The sequence below is a fragment of the Saccostrea echinata genome, unplaced genomic scaffold (assembly GCF_033153115.1).
Source record: "Saccostrea echinata isolate AGI-Se365-2 ecotype Australia unplaced genomic scaffold, CSIRO_AGI_Sech_v1 ptg000056l, whole genome shotgun sequence".
NCBI lineage: Eukaryota > Metazoa > Mollusca > Bivalvia > Ostreida > Ostreidae > Saccostrea > Saccostrea echinata.
In genome coordinates this window covers 19,297,670-19,314,997 of record NW_026889805.1, presented here as the reverse complement: position 1 = coordinate 19,314,997, position 17,328 = coordinate 19,297,670, and the positions used below count along the sequence as shown (strand labels likewise).

The 17,328-nt window shown below is 32.5% G+C and overlaps 1 protein-coding gene across 1 annotated transcript in view; it reads right to left on the bottom strand.

Moving 5' to 3' along the window:
• Positions 1-17,328, bottom strand: part of LOC133172995 (kalirin-like) — a 148,302-nt gene that overhangs the window by 31,117 nt on the left and 99,857 nt on the right. The window contains exons 41-50 of the mRNA XM_061307863.1: positions 11,327-11,506; positions 8,445-8,522; positions 6,354-6,475; positions 4,802-4,868; positions 4,456-4,559; positions 3,977-4,046; positions 3,554-3,643; positions 3,114-3,206; positions 1,284-1,412; positions 198-395 (exon numbers count right to left, since the gene is read on the bottom strand). Coding sequence (XP_061163847.1) covers positions 198-395; positions 1,284-1,412; positions 3,114-3,206; positions 3,554-3,643; positions 3,977-4,046; positions 4,456-4,559; positions 4,802-4,868; positions 6,354-6,475; positions 8,445-8,522; positions 11,327-11,506 — 1,131 coding nt within the window. The remainder of the gene's footprint in view (positions 1-197; positions 396-1,283; positions 1,413-3,113; positions 3,207-3,553; positions 3,644-3,976; positions 4,047-4,455; positions 4,560-4,801; positions 4,869-6,353; positions 6,476-8,444; positions 8,523-11,326; positions 11,507-17,328) is intronic.

The following is a 17,328-nucleotide window of genomic DNA, read 5'->3' as shown; positions in this document are numbered from 1 at the left end:
TTATAAATATTAAATGTACAAGGCACAATTTTAAAAATAAATGAGCATTAATTGTGCTACATTGATTCAAAACCAAATATTTTCATAGTTTTTTTCTGCTAACAATCTCATGGAAAAATTTGATCTAACATATTTTCTATATGAATACATGCATGTACTTTAAATATATGCTACATTATCATCAGTTTTATCTTTACCTTTATACTGTTTTTGTAAATGTAGTTAGCATTAGAGAAATTTCCTTTTTTCCTTTCAATCTTTTCACTAAATATTGTGATCTGATCAAACAAAAACACATGTCGTTCTTTGAACTTGTGGTCTGTTTTATTCTTTTCAACCTCGGCTACCATCAGTGTGTCCTGTAAGAGTAGCTTCCCTTGAGCTGTAATTCTTCCCTACAAACAAAATATATTTATCATTCAAGTTCATAATGTCTGAGATTGTATTAAGCATACATGTACATCCTTCTAGCCCAAATTAAAACTTTGAAAAAGGTTTTATTTGATACTTCTATTACTTTCCTATTAAGTTGGAAGTGGGTAATTTTAAGTTATCATACCAATGTTGTTTATTTTAATTAGTATCAAGTTCTCTATTTCCCCTCATTTATTATATATATTTAAAACAGCTGGAGCACATTTACTCTGCTGAAAGCATGCAGACACTTGACATTATAAACATCTCTTCTCACAAATCAATTCACCTTTACCTTCAAAATAAAAAAAGCTTTATTTTTTGGACAAGAAAGAATTTGTTTGAACTGATAAGATATGTTAGCAATGTAAATTGCCTGTGAAGGAATGCAAATTGTACCTTTTAGTTAATTAGTGCAAAAATAAAGAATAGTTACATTTTTTATTATTTACATTTACTAAACCATCCTAGATAAAACTCAAATTTTTGTCATAAAATGTATTAACCAAAAAAAAAAAAAAAACAAAAAAAAAAAACAAACAAACAAACAAAAAACAAAAACAATAACTTTTTTGTAAATTGCATGCACCTTTAAATTCCTTAAAAAATATAAAAATACAAGTAAATAATCCCTTTATATAATATGTACCATAAACATGGAATATTTTTTGTGAGTTAGTTGTTTATTTTATATATGATACAATGTGTCTTATACATGAAGGTCATTTCAAACTAAAACCTATGTGCTTTATTACAGTTTTGGATGTAACAGGCTAGTACTCCACATATTATTTTTACAAGTAACCCCTCATGCATAATTTTTTATGTTTACAGCACATCTATTTTTATTGTACAATGACTGAGCTTACATCAAAGCCCTGAAGTCTTCCCACTTGCATCATGTCGTTGGCAGCTTTAGGGATCACATGCATCACATGGAGAGCTTTTTTAAGTGAATCTGTTGATTCTCCAGCTCTCTCTGTGTATTTGAGTATGTCCTGTAATATCAGAGTTGTCAAAATGGTTAAACAAAGCTAAAGGAACTGTCAAAAATTATAATATTTTGAACATTATTTTGATTATTGGAAAAGGGTAGGGTATTTACTATAATCATTAGCCTAATAAGTTTAAATGTAGTAAATAAACAATTAATATGATGTATCCTGTACAAACCAGAGGTACTATGAGCAAGCTCACAAAATGATACCTCCCTCTGCCTTTTTTTTTAAAGTGCCCATTCAAATTTTGTAAATGTGACCTTGAACTTGCCAAACATATCTTGGCTAATAAAAATGACACATCATCTGGTCATAAGTAATCTTTTAGTGACATATGGACATCCTATGTTTCTCTGTTAGAAAATTCTAGACCTAACTCTCATGAGTTTTACACTTTTCATACCAGTGACATTGAATTTGCCATAATAAGCTTGGGTCAAGTTATTACACCATCAGGTCATAAATAATCTTTGTACCAAGTAGGCGGTTTTTTTTTTTCAATTCTTCATTACAAAGTTGTAGCCAGACAAGAATTTTATACTTCTGCCTTGAATTTGCCAGAATAACCTTGGATCAAGGTCATGACACCCCCTCAGGTCATAAGCAATCTCTGTACCAAAAATAAGCTTCCGATAATTCTCTATTACAAAGTTAAAGCCCAGACAAAATTGCATAGACAGATTGATACAGGGATCGACATTAATGGTTGTCCGATTGCCCGGGACAAGTAAATTCTCAGTTCGGGCAAATGAAACTTGTCCGATCGGGCAAGTGAATTTTTCTTATAGAAAGGTACATATTTATTTAGTTTACATTAATTTATAAATAAAACAATAAATTAAACACTTGATTTCACCAGGTACTTGACTGACATTGATTTGCGTTCGGAATTCCTTGGTAGCATTTCTAGATTATACCGTCGATTTAAAATCGAGTTCATTACTCCTTTCTTTCATGGTAAATATGCTCTACATCTACCAACTTTGTTAACTTCTTACTGGGAAATAATATTATTTATTCACTCACAGAATATAAGTAACACAATATATCCTGATCAAGATATGTATGTTTGTAGCAACTATCTTCCTTTAGCGTTGTTTCACAGTTATCTTTGAAAATCACGACTCACAAAAGGATCCTACCGAAAATAGTTTTTTTTAAAATATGAATTTCATAAAAAAGGAAACAGAGGGTTAATGCTGCATGGCAGTGTGTGTTACCAGGTCAAATTGACAAGGACAGAGGTATACATTTATGTACATACGCAGCATCGAAATTTTTTCATGAAGCTCAACTTGCCAAGTTGACAGTACTGTATTTGGTAACATTTTTTAATTACCATAACATTTACAGTAATAAAAAATATTCTTCCCTAATTTTGGGCAACCAAGTTTTGCATTCAGACAAGTCAACATTTGAGATCACTTGCCCAAAGGGCAAGTGAATCTAAAAGTTAATGTCCATTCCTGGGAGAGACAAGGTAATTCCTATATACCCCCCAAACTTTTTTTTGGGAGGGGGTACAAAAATCCTTGAAAGTGTAACATTTTATACATATTTTTAAAATTTTTTATATATTTTTATATTTTTACATTTAGTCAAAATATTTACAGTTACCGGTATCTGAATTTCAATATCCTTGAACCCCCTCCACAAAACATCCCCCTAACACACACACACAGACATAAAAAAGAAATTTACCTTGAGCAAGAGTTGGTATTTCATAATTCTTTGGACTGGTTTGATAAGAAGATCTGAAAGCTGAAGACGATGTTTCAACTTCTGTCTGATCTCCTGAAATCAATCAAACAGTTTTATCTCAAACACATTTTAAAAAGAAATGGGGGGGGGGGGGGGAATTACTTTTCATCCAACAATTCATCAATTTCAAATTATCTGTTAACATACAGTTGAACTTCTGCATCTCAAACACTGATGTCTTGAATACCATGGATATGTTGAAGTGATTTGGAAGTCACAACCCCTTATTCTTTAAGTATTTTACCCTGGACATCTCGAATCCTTGGTTATTCGAAGTTTTTTCTCGGTCCCATTGAGTTCGAGATAACGAGGTTTGACTATGCAATGACTAAAATTCTTTTAAATATTTAATTTTTCATACATACATTTTTAATACATACCTCAAAATATGTGTCATTAAATTCTGCCACAATAAACTCTGATTTGGGTTTATTTTCACAGTACTTTACATACATGTGCAGACGCCGTTCCTGAAAACAATTTATTTGTAAATAACATCTTTATCTTCCATGTCTTGTTGCTGACCAGCTATAAATTACAAAACTTGAGATACAGTTAATGAAATGTCAATGTCAATCTAATTTCTTACAGACATATACTCTGTAAATCACATATTTTTGTGGTGTCACATTTTCAAGGTTTGAAGAAAAAATATGGATTTTGTGGGAATTTCATTTCGTGAATAAAGAATTTATTTTGTGGTCGACATAAATTCATGGGTCTCTTCAAACCTTGAAAACATTGAAAATTAAACCCCCATGAAAATTCGTGACTTTGCAGTACATGTACTTTGTTTTACTTACATATCTTGTAAAAAGTGTTCCTAATTTTTGCGCATCATCAACACACTTTTCCACTTCCTTACAAAACGTTCTAAAATAAACAAAATAAAAATCATTAGTTTAAAACCTTCTTTTCCAAATCTGTTTTAATACAATATGTATACCTATTTCTAAGAACTGTTTATGCCTGTGTATATATGTGTGTCCCTATCAGCTATTGTTAACAGTTTCGTATATAAAATATTTTGCTCTTTCTTTCACTCAAAGGTCTATAAATTTTGACAATCAAGGTAAACTTCTCCTTTCTTGTATTTTCGAACTGTTCAGGGTTGTCCCTTAGACCCTGGGGCCGGGGAATTTCCCCGCCTATAATGATGTAATCCCCCGGTTACTCTGTAACCCTTCTATTATTTTTTATGTCCCCTGCTATTTCAATTCTTAGGGACAGCCCTGACTGTTCCAATATAAGATGAAAGGGGTTTAGGGGTCAAGAAACTTACTCTTTGTGCCATTCATAGATCTGGTGAATATTTCCGAACACAATTTTGTCTTTGCCCTCCATATCAGGAGGGATGGGATTTTCTTTCATGTATTTCATATAACCCTGAAATATAAAAAATTGAATTTGAAATTAGCAATTTTTTTCTACTTACTACCAGAAAATAAATTTCCAATTTTTTTTGCATGTTCCTATTCAGGATTTTCTAGATCAACATTGATATAAATTACCTTTCATGTGCTAAACCACAAATCAACACATTTTTGATATGTATGAGTATTCATAATTAGTTTTTTTCTTGTACAGGGAAAAGATGTATGTATATAATTTTTTTTTCAAATACTCACATCTACAACAAGACCCAGGTCTTTGACATAGTCATTTTCTGTGTCTAATAATTCCTGCATCACAAATCTGTAAGCAAAAAGCAATTAATAAATATACTGGGACTTACAAGTTTTTATTCTGTACTTCTCATTAAGAAAAATTTGCAACTGTCTCTATCTCCAGGATTGTACTAAGTTTTCCTTAAACTGAAGATCAGTGAGAAAGCCAGGACAAACATTTTGTTTAATAATGTTGTTAACAAACTTAAAGAACACATGATTTCATTAAAAAAAATATATATATATATTAATTTGAATGGACAAAAATAACTCAACAACTTTCAAAATATTACACATTTCCCCTTCTAAATAAGATTGAACAATTTCATCTCTGTCAAAATATCTGATAAACCCATGAAAATAAAAATCTAACACTATATCTAGTCAAAGCTGTCTGTGGATGTTTTCTCTTGGTTACATAATACATATCAATCTCTGTCAGTGTATTTACACTCTATGTTTTATTATCTATCTAAGCTGTAAACTTACAGGGAGATCTGGCAATAAAAGTACTCAGTGTAAACATCCATTTCCCCCTATAACCTGGCATTAAAATATTTATAGGCAGGAGAAATGTACTTATATAGTGCCCTTCCTTATGAAAGTCTTTTTAGTGGATTTTAGTTTATATTTTCTACTAAATTTTATTTTTAAAAAAATTGAGGAACTTGCTAAAAGGCAAATCAATACAGAAGGCAAATATTTGAAATAAATATCATCTATTAATGGAGATAAAAAAAATTTCAATAGATACAGATGCACTTCTTTTAGTTTAAATGATGTTTAGGGCGACTCATTTCTGGCTGATAAACTTTCAAGCCTTCAGATTTGCATGGCATAAAACACATGATGCATTAATTTCTATGTGTCTAGGATGTGAAGGCTCATTAAAACTTAAAATGAAACAAGGATGTAGAATACTTGCAATAAATACAACCAAATGTCAGACGGTATACTCTGTATCATCCTCAAACTAAATACTTTATAGGAAACAACATAAAAAAAAATGTTCAAAAATGCTAACAACCTGCAATAAAAATCATCCACGTAAAGTTATCAGTAGATCTTATCAACACTGTGTTTGATTACCCCGTGTCTAAAGAACCTACAAGTAGTTGGGTTTTTGACTGACAACTCCTGCAAATGAATCTACACTTCAGTTGTTTGATGATCAATATTAACCTTAACATGTTGTACTTAATACTTCAATAAGCTACTATTTTATTTACATAATTTCAGCCTCATATGATGGTTAGAAAATTTATTACATGCTCTAATTCCAACAAATAGTTAATCTTAATATAATATATTTTGAGCTTTAAAAATACTAGCTGCTTGTAGCATGTGCATGGTGTACAGTATTTTGTTTACTACAATTCCACAGCTGTATTTATAGTAACACTGTATAACACTGTTTGACATGCCTCATTAATACTGCAGTTGATTGAGAGTTCTGTACCTGAATGTCACTGATCAATCCTTTAGTGATTGATACTTGAGAGCCTCCACTCACCTGCGTTTCGTGACATTCTTTTCTTTCTCTGCCTCCTGATTGGACTCGGTCTCCCCTTCTCCTCCTCCTAATTCCGAGGATCCCTGTCCTCCTGTGTCCTCTTTGTCACCATTGTTGATATCCTAGAACACAAACAAAACATTGTAAAAAAAAAATGATGCTTTACAAGACCCTAAGGATTATACTTTTTGTATTTGCAAAAAGGTTGTCTTGCGTTTTCTCCCCCAGAATATTTTGGCCATGTTGTCTGGTATGTAAGGGATGTGTAGATGCAGCATATAATATACTAATTAAACAACCAATAGGTAGAATGTTCCTCTATTATATGTTTATAACAAAAGAATGGCTGACATGTTCTGATATAAATACAAGTAGGACAGTTTAACTCTGATTTTAACTTCTTAGTTCTTTTTTTTATCACAGGATGTTGTACAATGTACATTATGCAGTAACATCTTCTTCTTCTCAAAGAAAAAAAAAATATGGAATCATTCCATAAAGAAAAACATTTACATATGTTTGGCCTCAAGTCACAAATAGGAATCAAGAATAGACATAATAGATGTTTTTCTTGGAAAGCAATGCTTCATTACTTACTCTCTAATTTAAGAGAAAATCAACATTAATTGCAAGATTGCAAGAACCCTCATATAAGCCCCCACCCTTAAAAAAACACTCTCTAGTGACTTATTCTAGACAATAAGAAGACTGTGTAAGGATCATTCATTAGTACCGGTACTTAATACTTGTTAGATATGCATTCTCTATGAAGTCACAGCACTGGGCTAAGCCTGATCTGCATGAAAACCTACATAACTTGATTGGCATGTCTGTTTTACTGGCCCTTGTTGACAAGCCAAGATAGTTGCCAATGATATGTGAAGACACCTATCAACTGACTTACATAAGAGGGTTGTACAAACAACTCCTACTTATCCATTAGGAGAGAATTTTTACTGAACACCCAATATCAGAGTTTACTTTGACTACAATGTAATGATCAAGGTATACTAGCTGAAGGGAAAAAATTACTTTTGGTTTTCTTAACACAAATAGAATACCTGCAGTTTAGGTTAATTAGCAATTTGAAAAGTAGAACACTGCAACAGAGGAAAAGTTCATAAAAAATTCCTGGAAATGTATCATAGAATTGTTTTCACTCTCAGCCCCTAATGTTCATTTTGAAAAGCTTTAGTTCCACTATATGCCAACATTGAACGATATCAGGCACTTACATTCTGTACAAAAGCACATGTACATAAAATGCATGGAATGAATGACAACAATCTACAGATACTTCTTTTTTTTTGATTGAAGAGCAGTGCAGTCAGAAATAGTGCATCATCTACGTTTATATAAACAAATTGCCTCGCATTCCATCAGACATATTAGAAGGATGATTAATAAAATCCCCCTATCATAAGCAGGGAGAGAATGAAGGCATGTGCCTATTGTGTCTTCAGCTGATACTAGGCTTGATCAATAGGGGAGAATGTGCATACTTTGTTTTCAAAAACTAACAGATGAAAGACTGTCTGCTTTGTCAACATCATAAGTGGGGATTCAAAATAACACTGAGCTTGAATTTTTTGGGTTCTTTACCACGGTGTAATATTTCAGTATAATTTTTCAGTGGCTGTATATATGACTCTCCCATCTCTCATATAATCAGCAGCCATTTGAAAGTCAAATGAAGGTCAAGTAAATGAAGTGGAAACTTTCCTGTCTCTAAATATTTTGTTCTCTACTGCTGAAATTTTATGTTTAAAAAATTAGAAAAAAGGAAACTATAAAGACAAAAGTATTGGAGTCATTCCAGAATATATGCTTAGGAATTTATGACAATAACTTTCACACTGGATGAGTTTTGAAAGTATTTTGCATGTGGACAAGGGTTGCAATACAACAATACTAATGAAAAATGGATAATAACAGTGGAATTCAAATAAAATTCCTATCATTTGATCTCTAAAATTCTGAGAAATTACTGGAACCAACTGAAAAGAGATTTTAATTTTTCTCAGTGTATATATTATTTTAAATTACTGAATACTAATGTCTACAATTGAAGACAGGTCAAACATAACTTACCATATCTTTAAACATTTTCTCCATGGTAGCTGCTGAAGCTGGTCCAATAGAAGCAGGGTTCCCTTCTGTAATCAAAGGCTGTAAGAAAAAAGGAACAATTCTAGGTAAAAACAAACCTCTTCTTGAAAACTTTGTCAGTCTTTTTGGTTGTTTTTTTTTTATTCATGAAAGAGGGGTTTTTAAAATTGCTGAAATCAATCATTCACCTCAAAGCAAGTGTCAAATATTTCACGCTCAACTCTATAAAAACATCACCATATAGGACGCCTTGTACCAATATATTTACAAGAAAAGTAGTTAAATGTAAACTACATGACCTTGACCAATATTTGATCTCTTCCAGTTTCTCTGTTATTTCTATCAATTAGTGGTTTAAGGGGACTTTTATGTTTAAATAAAAAAAGAGAAAGAGACCCATGGGCCACACAACACTCAATCACCTGAATCACACTGGCCATGCTGTTCTTAAGAAAATTAATGATCTGAATTTTTTTTTTATTCATATGAAAATTTTGAACCCATTTTGTGACCCCAAAAAGGGTCATGCTATAAATTGAATCAATCTACATAACACTGAGATGCTTCAAAATCAATATGATTAACCTGGCCTTCTGTTCTGGAGAAGATATTCTAAAGGTTTTCATTCATGTGTACATGCATTAGGTAACATTTGATCCCTTACTTTAGTCTCACCCTAGCTAACCCAAACGACACTGATTTGAAAAAAGAGACTTGTAACCATACAACTTGAGAATATTTGCATATTAATACAATATGGACCTTCTACTCTTGTTTACCCATTAAATTCCTCTATGTTTTCTTGTAAAGCTTTGATCCCTAATTGTGGCCCCACTATACCCCCAGTTTTCAAGACTGAAGAAATCTTAATCTGCACTACCTGAGCTTCCATATGACAAATTATGTCCTTTCTGTTCTTAAGAAGAGTTTAAAGATTAAAAAAAAATTACCTATGTATCACTTTCATTCCTTATGGCTCCACCCTACCCCCTCTGGCCATGATTTCTGCACTACTTGACGACGCATGCATATCAATATGACTAATAATGCCCTAGCTGTTCATGAATAGAAGAATTTACTGACTTTTCTCTACAAACTCACTTGTGAAACTTTGTTAACCAATTGTGGCCCCACCCTACCCCCTCAGGCAATGATTGGTACAAATTTGAATCTGCATTACCCAAGGATGCTTACCTATTTGCATGACTACTCATTGCCCTGTTGTCCATGCAAAGAAAATTTTCAAAGACTTTTCACTATCTTTTCCCATGCAAAAATTTTATCCTTGATTGTGGCCCCACCCTATCCCTGGGAGCAGCAAATTGAACAAACTTGCAACTGCACTATCTGTGAATGCTGGCACATAATCATGCCTTCCTGTTCTGGAGTTTTTTTTTTCCTATAAACCCCATGTAAAACCTTGATACCCCTAAAACAGACAGCAGACATGTTTGATCAGAAAAGCTCACTTGAGCCTTTGGGTCAGGTGAGCTAAAACTGGAATGCAGTGTGAGAAGACAAGGATGGCATAAGGAAAATTAAGATTTTTCTATGTCATCCAGAAAATGAAGAACTTTATTAATAACGATGATGTATGATCTTTTGTCCTTATGTTTATTTTAACATACTGGTATAGCAGACTCTAGGCAATGTAATTTGAAATGTTGTATTGACCAGAACACCTACAGATGCTTTGTGAAACAACTGGAAAATTTCCTTCACCTCTTCTCTACGATATAGACAGGGATTGTTTTTCCAGTATGTCCAATAGACTTTCTTGCAGAGAATATTATGAAAGAACATGTCCTTTTACTTCATTGTGTTGCAGGGTAGAGCAACACTTAAGGATCACTTTGCCCAATGTCTGTCTCTCTGTCTGTCCATCTGTCATACCATAATATTTTGAGCTGTTAGAGGTAGATATTTGATATCTCGTTCATGTATTGCTTAGGACATTAGCTTTTGTAAGATACCGAGGTTACTGACCTTGTCACCTTTGAACCTGACCTTTGATCTATTTATTGAAATAAACCATTATCCCCATAAAGACATATTCTTTGAGCTTTGAAAGGTAAGTATGTGCTATTTAGAATGTGCACAGCTTGTTATATTTTGGGGAAAAAACATCAGTTTCACAGTTCACTTAACCTTTGACATACTTTTCAAGAATACTCCAAACCATCCATTTAACACAACTTTTGAATTGTGAGAGTTAGGGGCTGTGATAACTAGCATATTTATTACATATATACAAACTCAAGACACTGTAGTTTTAAATGAAATGGGATTTCTTTTTTTCTAGCAAAATTACCAGACTTCTTTTCAAAGTAGTTATATGTCATGCATTTACTATATAAATCCTGAATGGGCTAGTTTGACAAGTTATTTTGAGAGGGTAATCATAAAAGTCTCCTTGAAATATTTCTTTCCACAAGTACATCTAAAATGCTTTACCACAAGCATGCTACTTTAGGTATTCTATGGTACATATATAATGCAGGATTTTGCCAAGATTTCTGATAGCAATTCTGTGGATTTTTTTCTATTTCATATATTTATTTTGTACAAGTAAAAAAAAAACTACTCAATAGGGCAAATATCTTTAACAGGAAGGACCAAAGTTTACAAAAATACATGCTGTGCTTAAGTATAACTTAGTAGATCAAAACAAATGACATGATAAATCAATAAATCTGTCTGTATCTAGGTTGACAAAAAAATGCAGGTCTGTTATTTAAATAATCTTTGTTCCACATTTAAACCTTTCTTTCAGCAGGAATTAAATATGTAGCAATACCAGCTGTCACAAAGTCAACAACATAAAAAGCTTTAAATGTTTTATATTCAATCACAACATTACTCACATGTGAATCAAATGGTTGCATTGGTGGGGGCATTGCAATTTCTTCTGTATCATCTGGGGACCTGTCCCCTTCTGCCTCCATTGAAGTATCTGGGGATACATTGGCTTTGAGGGGTAGGGGTCTTGGAGCCTGGGTGGGGACAGCATTAGTAGCCGTTATCACTTCCTGTTCTCCCTGTTCCTACAAAACACAATACAGAAAATGTCATACAAGTATTCTAACCAAACACAATCTATATGCCACCAAAAAACAGATGCTGCTTTTCTAACAATTTATTTTATTCAATTACATTCTACTGTACAGATTTCTTTCTAAAATTAAGGTGAATGCTACAAATCAAGTTGTGCTTAAATAAAAAGATAAAAAAAAAATAACTCTCAACTTATGTATCTAGATACATAATAAGGCACTGCTTATATTGTTGATTAGTGACCACACAATTAGAACTAGCAAATGGGTATAAAGAAAATACAAACACCAAAAATATTAGTGTTTGTTTTTTAATACAAACACTAAAAAATAAAAAGTCATCTGAATGGTGAAAACAATATCCCCTTTTGAATCTGTTTACAGTAAAATCAGTATTTTGTCTTAATTAAATGAACACTGCCTAAATCAAGTACATGTATATTTATAATGATTGTGGAGATCGACAAATGATGGTGTTCAACCCCACAACCTTCAACTCATTCTGTTCTTAAACAGCACAAAAAAAAAATCATCATCATTTTTAAAAAAAAAAAACTCCATCCATTTTAATGTGAGACATCAAGTTTTTGCGTCTCTAACTGAGCAGTTTTTGTACAAAATTTGAAACAATTTCTTTGGACAATGGAGCATTTTCACCCTTTATTTCCAAAGAAATTACATAACTCTGAAGTGTATGTAATGTTAATCGATTAACCAAAGCTAAATGTCTACATTATATTCACAGCTTTATGTCTGCCTGGAGTAGTTAGATTCATTTATCACACTGCATTTGAATTAGTCTTTACATCATCTGGTTAATGAATGTGCAAATTTTTACCTTGACTTTAAAGCTTATAGGCGTAATAGGACTGTCTGCATTAGTCTACATAAAATACAAACAGCATATATAATTAGAACATTATATCCCATACATTTATCAAATAATGGCTCTCTCAGATCTGCCTGTAATGATTTACTTGGTCTCAATCAATATCTATAAAGTTAACTCAGGGAACAATGGAATTTATCCTCATCTATTAAACACAAGGGATCCAATATTTCAAAGATGTTGTTATGAAACAAGAGAAACAAAAACTCTAATCATTGTATCTGTATTAATATGAAAAGGACAGCTAAATTAAATACATGTAATCTCATTGACAGGAACCAAAAGAGACTTTGATAACAACTCTTAATTTGCTGTGTTTGGAAGGCCCCGCAATTCTTAGACTATTTCATTTCATAATGAATAAGAAATTGGCATTCTATTGATAATCTACATTGTTGAACCACTTTAAAATGCCTGCCTAGATCCATTTAAATAAAAGAGAGAAAAAAATCAAGATTAAATGTAAATCAATATTGCAAAAATAATTATGCATATATGTTGTTATTGCCTAACATGGAATTTCTTTAAGCAGAAACTACCACTTAAGGCGATACCTTGAGTTGGTCAATCAAACTTTCATGAATAATAGATTGACAGTAGTCTGCTTAGACTTATTGTTATGAAAAATCACGGAATGTGTGTGTGCGTGAGTATATATATGCACACACAAGCCGGAGAGGGAGGTTAAAAGTTTTTCTTAAAAATTCTCTGAAGTGAATTCGTTTTTTTAATGCTCTGATCATAATAAATGATTTTTTCAATTTGACAGTGAAGTATGCTTTAAATGGACAGGTTCATCACTCTCTTCTCATCCAACAACAATTATTAGAGCCCGGAATCCATTGTAATGTTGGTACAAGTGGAAGAGATATATCTATAAATGGAAACTCTTCTTGAAAATTTGGATTAACAGTCAACATTTCTTTAAAATTATCGTTTTCCCCTCAAATGTTTAGATTTCCAAGGCATGCACATCACTATCAGTATATTGAGTAGACAAACATTTTAAAAATTCTCACGATTTTTTGTTAAGGAAGCCCAATTGTTACCCTGGGAAACGAAGTCGAAGACCTCTTTATTCACCCCCATAGTTCTCTACTAGGTTATTATAAGGGAACTTGTTATTAAAGTTATGACATATATGCAAGACATTTAAAAAACACATTTCCAGTAAAAATCAAAATATTTTTCATTATATGCCAAAACTTTGACACCTTTCAAACACTATTAGTCCACATAATACCTACGTTTGGTGTGAAATTCATTTGATACTTGTTGCTCTGTTTTCGTTGGCAAGGACATAGAAGATGAAGAATCTGAACAAGAGCTGTGTTGTTCTCCATTGCAAATCTCTTCCTCTCCGATTTCTTTACTAGTATGTTAATAATACTACACTCTCAGTAATACACCTTTTCCCTGAGTCAAAATATCAATACTCCATTATTAAATGTTCGTCTCCATGACAGTGTCATAAAATCCTTTTCATTATTGAAAATAGTGTCTCCCCATTTTGCACTTAGACAATGTCCATGTTGACTGTGACTTGTTTGTAACAAGCAGGTTAAATAACACAAGTGGGTCCCACTTCCTAAATGTTCACGCTGGGTAGGAAAATGAATCACTGTAAAATTCACTCCACTGATATTTATAAATACTATGCAATCTGTAGCAGCATGAATACCATAACCATATTAACTTCTTCACTTGACTTAAAAAAAAAAAACGCTTTACATCAGACAATGTATATCAATAGCCCATCACCCTGAATTGTTTAATTAACCCTGTCCTTGTGACGACAACAATAGATAAAATCATTTTCTAGCCAACCTTTAAATAGGTTAATGACAGGAACTCCAGGTTTAGAATGACCTTCACCATCCAACAGAGATAATCTAAAAGTACCCCAGTTGCAGCATTACTCTGTATCCAAATATACCGATAAAATTTTCAGCCTGTTGGTGCTGCAGTCATCAATTTAATATCCCACAGTCGAATATTCACACATTAATCATTTACAATTCCTTTTTTGGCAAAAAATTAATTTGGCATTTAACATGGGTTCAAAAATTCTACAATTCTGGTTTTCAACACTTGCCATTTGCTAATCTATCCATTCTTGAGCACACGTCATTTTGTCACCATTGTCTATTGATCAATGAAGCTGTTTTCTTACAATTCAATCTAACATCACAGCGACAAACCTGTTTAAAATAAACTCAGGTATAGAGCCACACAGGAACTCTTAAATGGCACGTGGTATTCAAATGCTGCAATGGTAAACTAAAAAAGCTCACACAAATAAGGAATAACAAACACAGAGGAAAAACAGTGATCACCTGCTGTGTTTGTTTTTGATTTCCATATAAATACTACTTCATTTATGGGTGTGGCATTTGCGAATAGGTATAGAGCAAGTAATTGATTATTTCTACACAAAGGCTATCACTTATGCTATTTACAAAATATATATCTCAAGTATAGACGAGAAAGACAAGTAAATGAACAATAAATTAATGTAGCTGATATCTACCAAATAAGCAAAAATTAGATAAATTATCATGAAACAATACCTCTGTAAAGTTAACTCCATCTTTAAAAAAATTATCTTTAACTGAGATATGGGACACTTTCAGCCAAGTTTATTCTAAGGAAAGGAACAGTTTATTTTTTTTCATACATTTTACAATTTATATGACAAGCTTTTATAGTCATATTCAGATCTGTTAGCATCACCAAAGATAAAAAACTTTGGCTCCAAACAATACTTAGAATTTATGACTTCTTCTCTTATAACTACAGTATTGCAAACCCATTAGATAAAAGTATACGATATGGATTGAACTTCAATATAAATATAAAACTCTTTGTCTTTCCTTTTCTAAATCTGCTAATTTTGTTGGCACTGACTATAAAAGCAACATCTCATATTTTGTGATCAATTTGTTGCATGTACAAAGGACTATATTCGGTAATAACCAATATTTGCCCCAAAATCAATCTCTGATAGAGAAATCTATAATTAATGTTCTAAACTAGGGGGATATCAGTATAGACTTCAAAGCATTAAACATTTTCACCAGCCACAATGTCATATGTTAGATATCACGTCAGGAAAATGGCGTAAACTTAAAATTTCCATGATTTATAAAGAAAAAGGTTTACATTACATCAGTATTTTGAGTAAAAGTCACCGAGCGCCATCTTGGATATTTTGATATAATTTGTAGAATGAAAATATCAATGAAATATGTGAATACTGTTATGGAGCAGGTTTGCGCTCTATAAATTATATAGTAAAAATTGAACAAATTTTCTCCATTTTGTCCTCTTTCTGAAAAATAATGAAAAATCCAAATAGTTTATGATGTCATAGAGACAAAAATTGCCAATAGCCTACTTCAAAACTATAATATTTTTTGTTAATTCTTATTTTGCATTCAAAATACACAAAGCAGCACATTTCAAGAATTTCTCAAATTTGATTTTTATGGGGGCAAAAATATGTATATACCGCATATAGCTCTTTTCTCTTTTTTTCTGTTTCACTGCCAGTGATTTAACATAACAAAAAACCCACTTCCGTCTTATATACAGCGTCATTTTCTACTGTACATGAATTTTGATAACTAGAGCTACAAGTTTTAGTCCTAATTCAAAGAGAATGAATGGTGTGTGTTGAGAGGGGTAGAAGGATGAAAAGAGTTAAACTTCAGTTGTCTCTACAGTTCATTTCATAATCAGAACAAAACTTTTACTTATTATCTGACTTGGGACAGATGCCAGAAAAAGGAGCTACGGAAAATGATGCTGAAATATATATATAAAAAAAAAACATCATGTAACAACATTTGTTTTGAAATATACTTCTTCTGTTATATCAAAGACTAAGTCATACAAAGGCACATCCTCGCAAGCCAGGGGTCCTGAGTCAACACGTTGCCGTTGGACCCCTGGCATATTTCATTCAATATTTCTGGGCTCACTGTAGCGACGTCTTTCGGAAAAATTACAAATCCTGATTGTTTTTCTTATCTGTTAACCAATCACATTAAGCCATTCTACGATAAACAACTCCTAACAGGTGCATTTGAGGTGTCAACTGAATCCTTATCTAACTATTTATGAAAGCTTTAATTTGATTGGTGCTTCTCAATGAGAGAAGCAAGCCCACGAATATTGAATGAAATATGCCAGGGGTCCAACGGCAACGTGTTGATTCAGGACCCCTGGCTTGCGAGGATGACAAAGGTATAGTCCTTACTGAGTTCCCTGCAGTTTTTTTTCTTTACTCCCCTTCAAAGCCTCATTCCACTTCTATCATTAATAAGTTCATGTCCTAACCATTTTAAATTACTGTAAGTTGTACATTTATGAAAGAAGTTTCATAACATATGCTTTGAAAACATGTTATACTTTTGTGATACAAAGTATTTTGCATCCAGTGCTTGTTTGCAGAGTTCATGCTTGCTTGTGTAACCACTTATAACTCACACAAGCTATGATATTTATCTCTAGCTGGTCCAATTTATGTCAGACAGGCTTTACCATACACCACCAGAACTAATGCAAGGAGATACAGGGATGGGATACATAATAAAATTTCTTGGGTTCAACAGCATCCAAAATGATAGTGATATGCCATATACTATGTATAATGTTTCAAAGTTTTCCACATTATCTGGTTAAATTGATCAATAAATCTCATCATGTGATGCCATGTGCCGGCCAACTTGCATAATTTTCAGACAGTACTACCCTCATTTTCCCTGAAGTTCGTTTGGCCTTACTAAAATTTACTCAGACACCTCACAAAAATCATAAATGTATTTCATTTTAATGTCAGTTTTTTCTTCTTTTTTTTCAATCTCAGCTTGATATTTATAACACTAGCAAATGGCTTACAAAAAAAAATCAGCTCCATTCA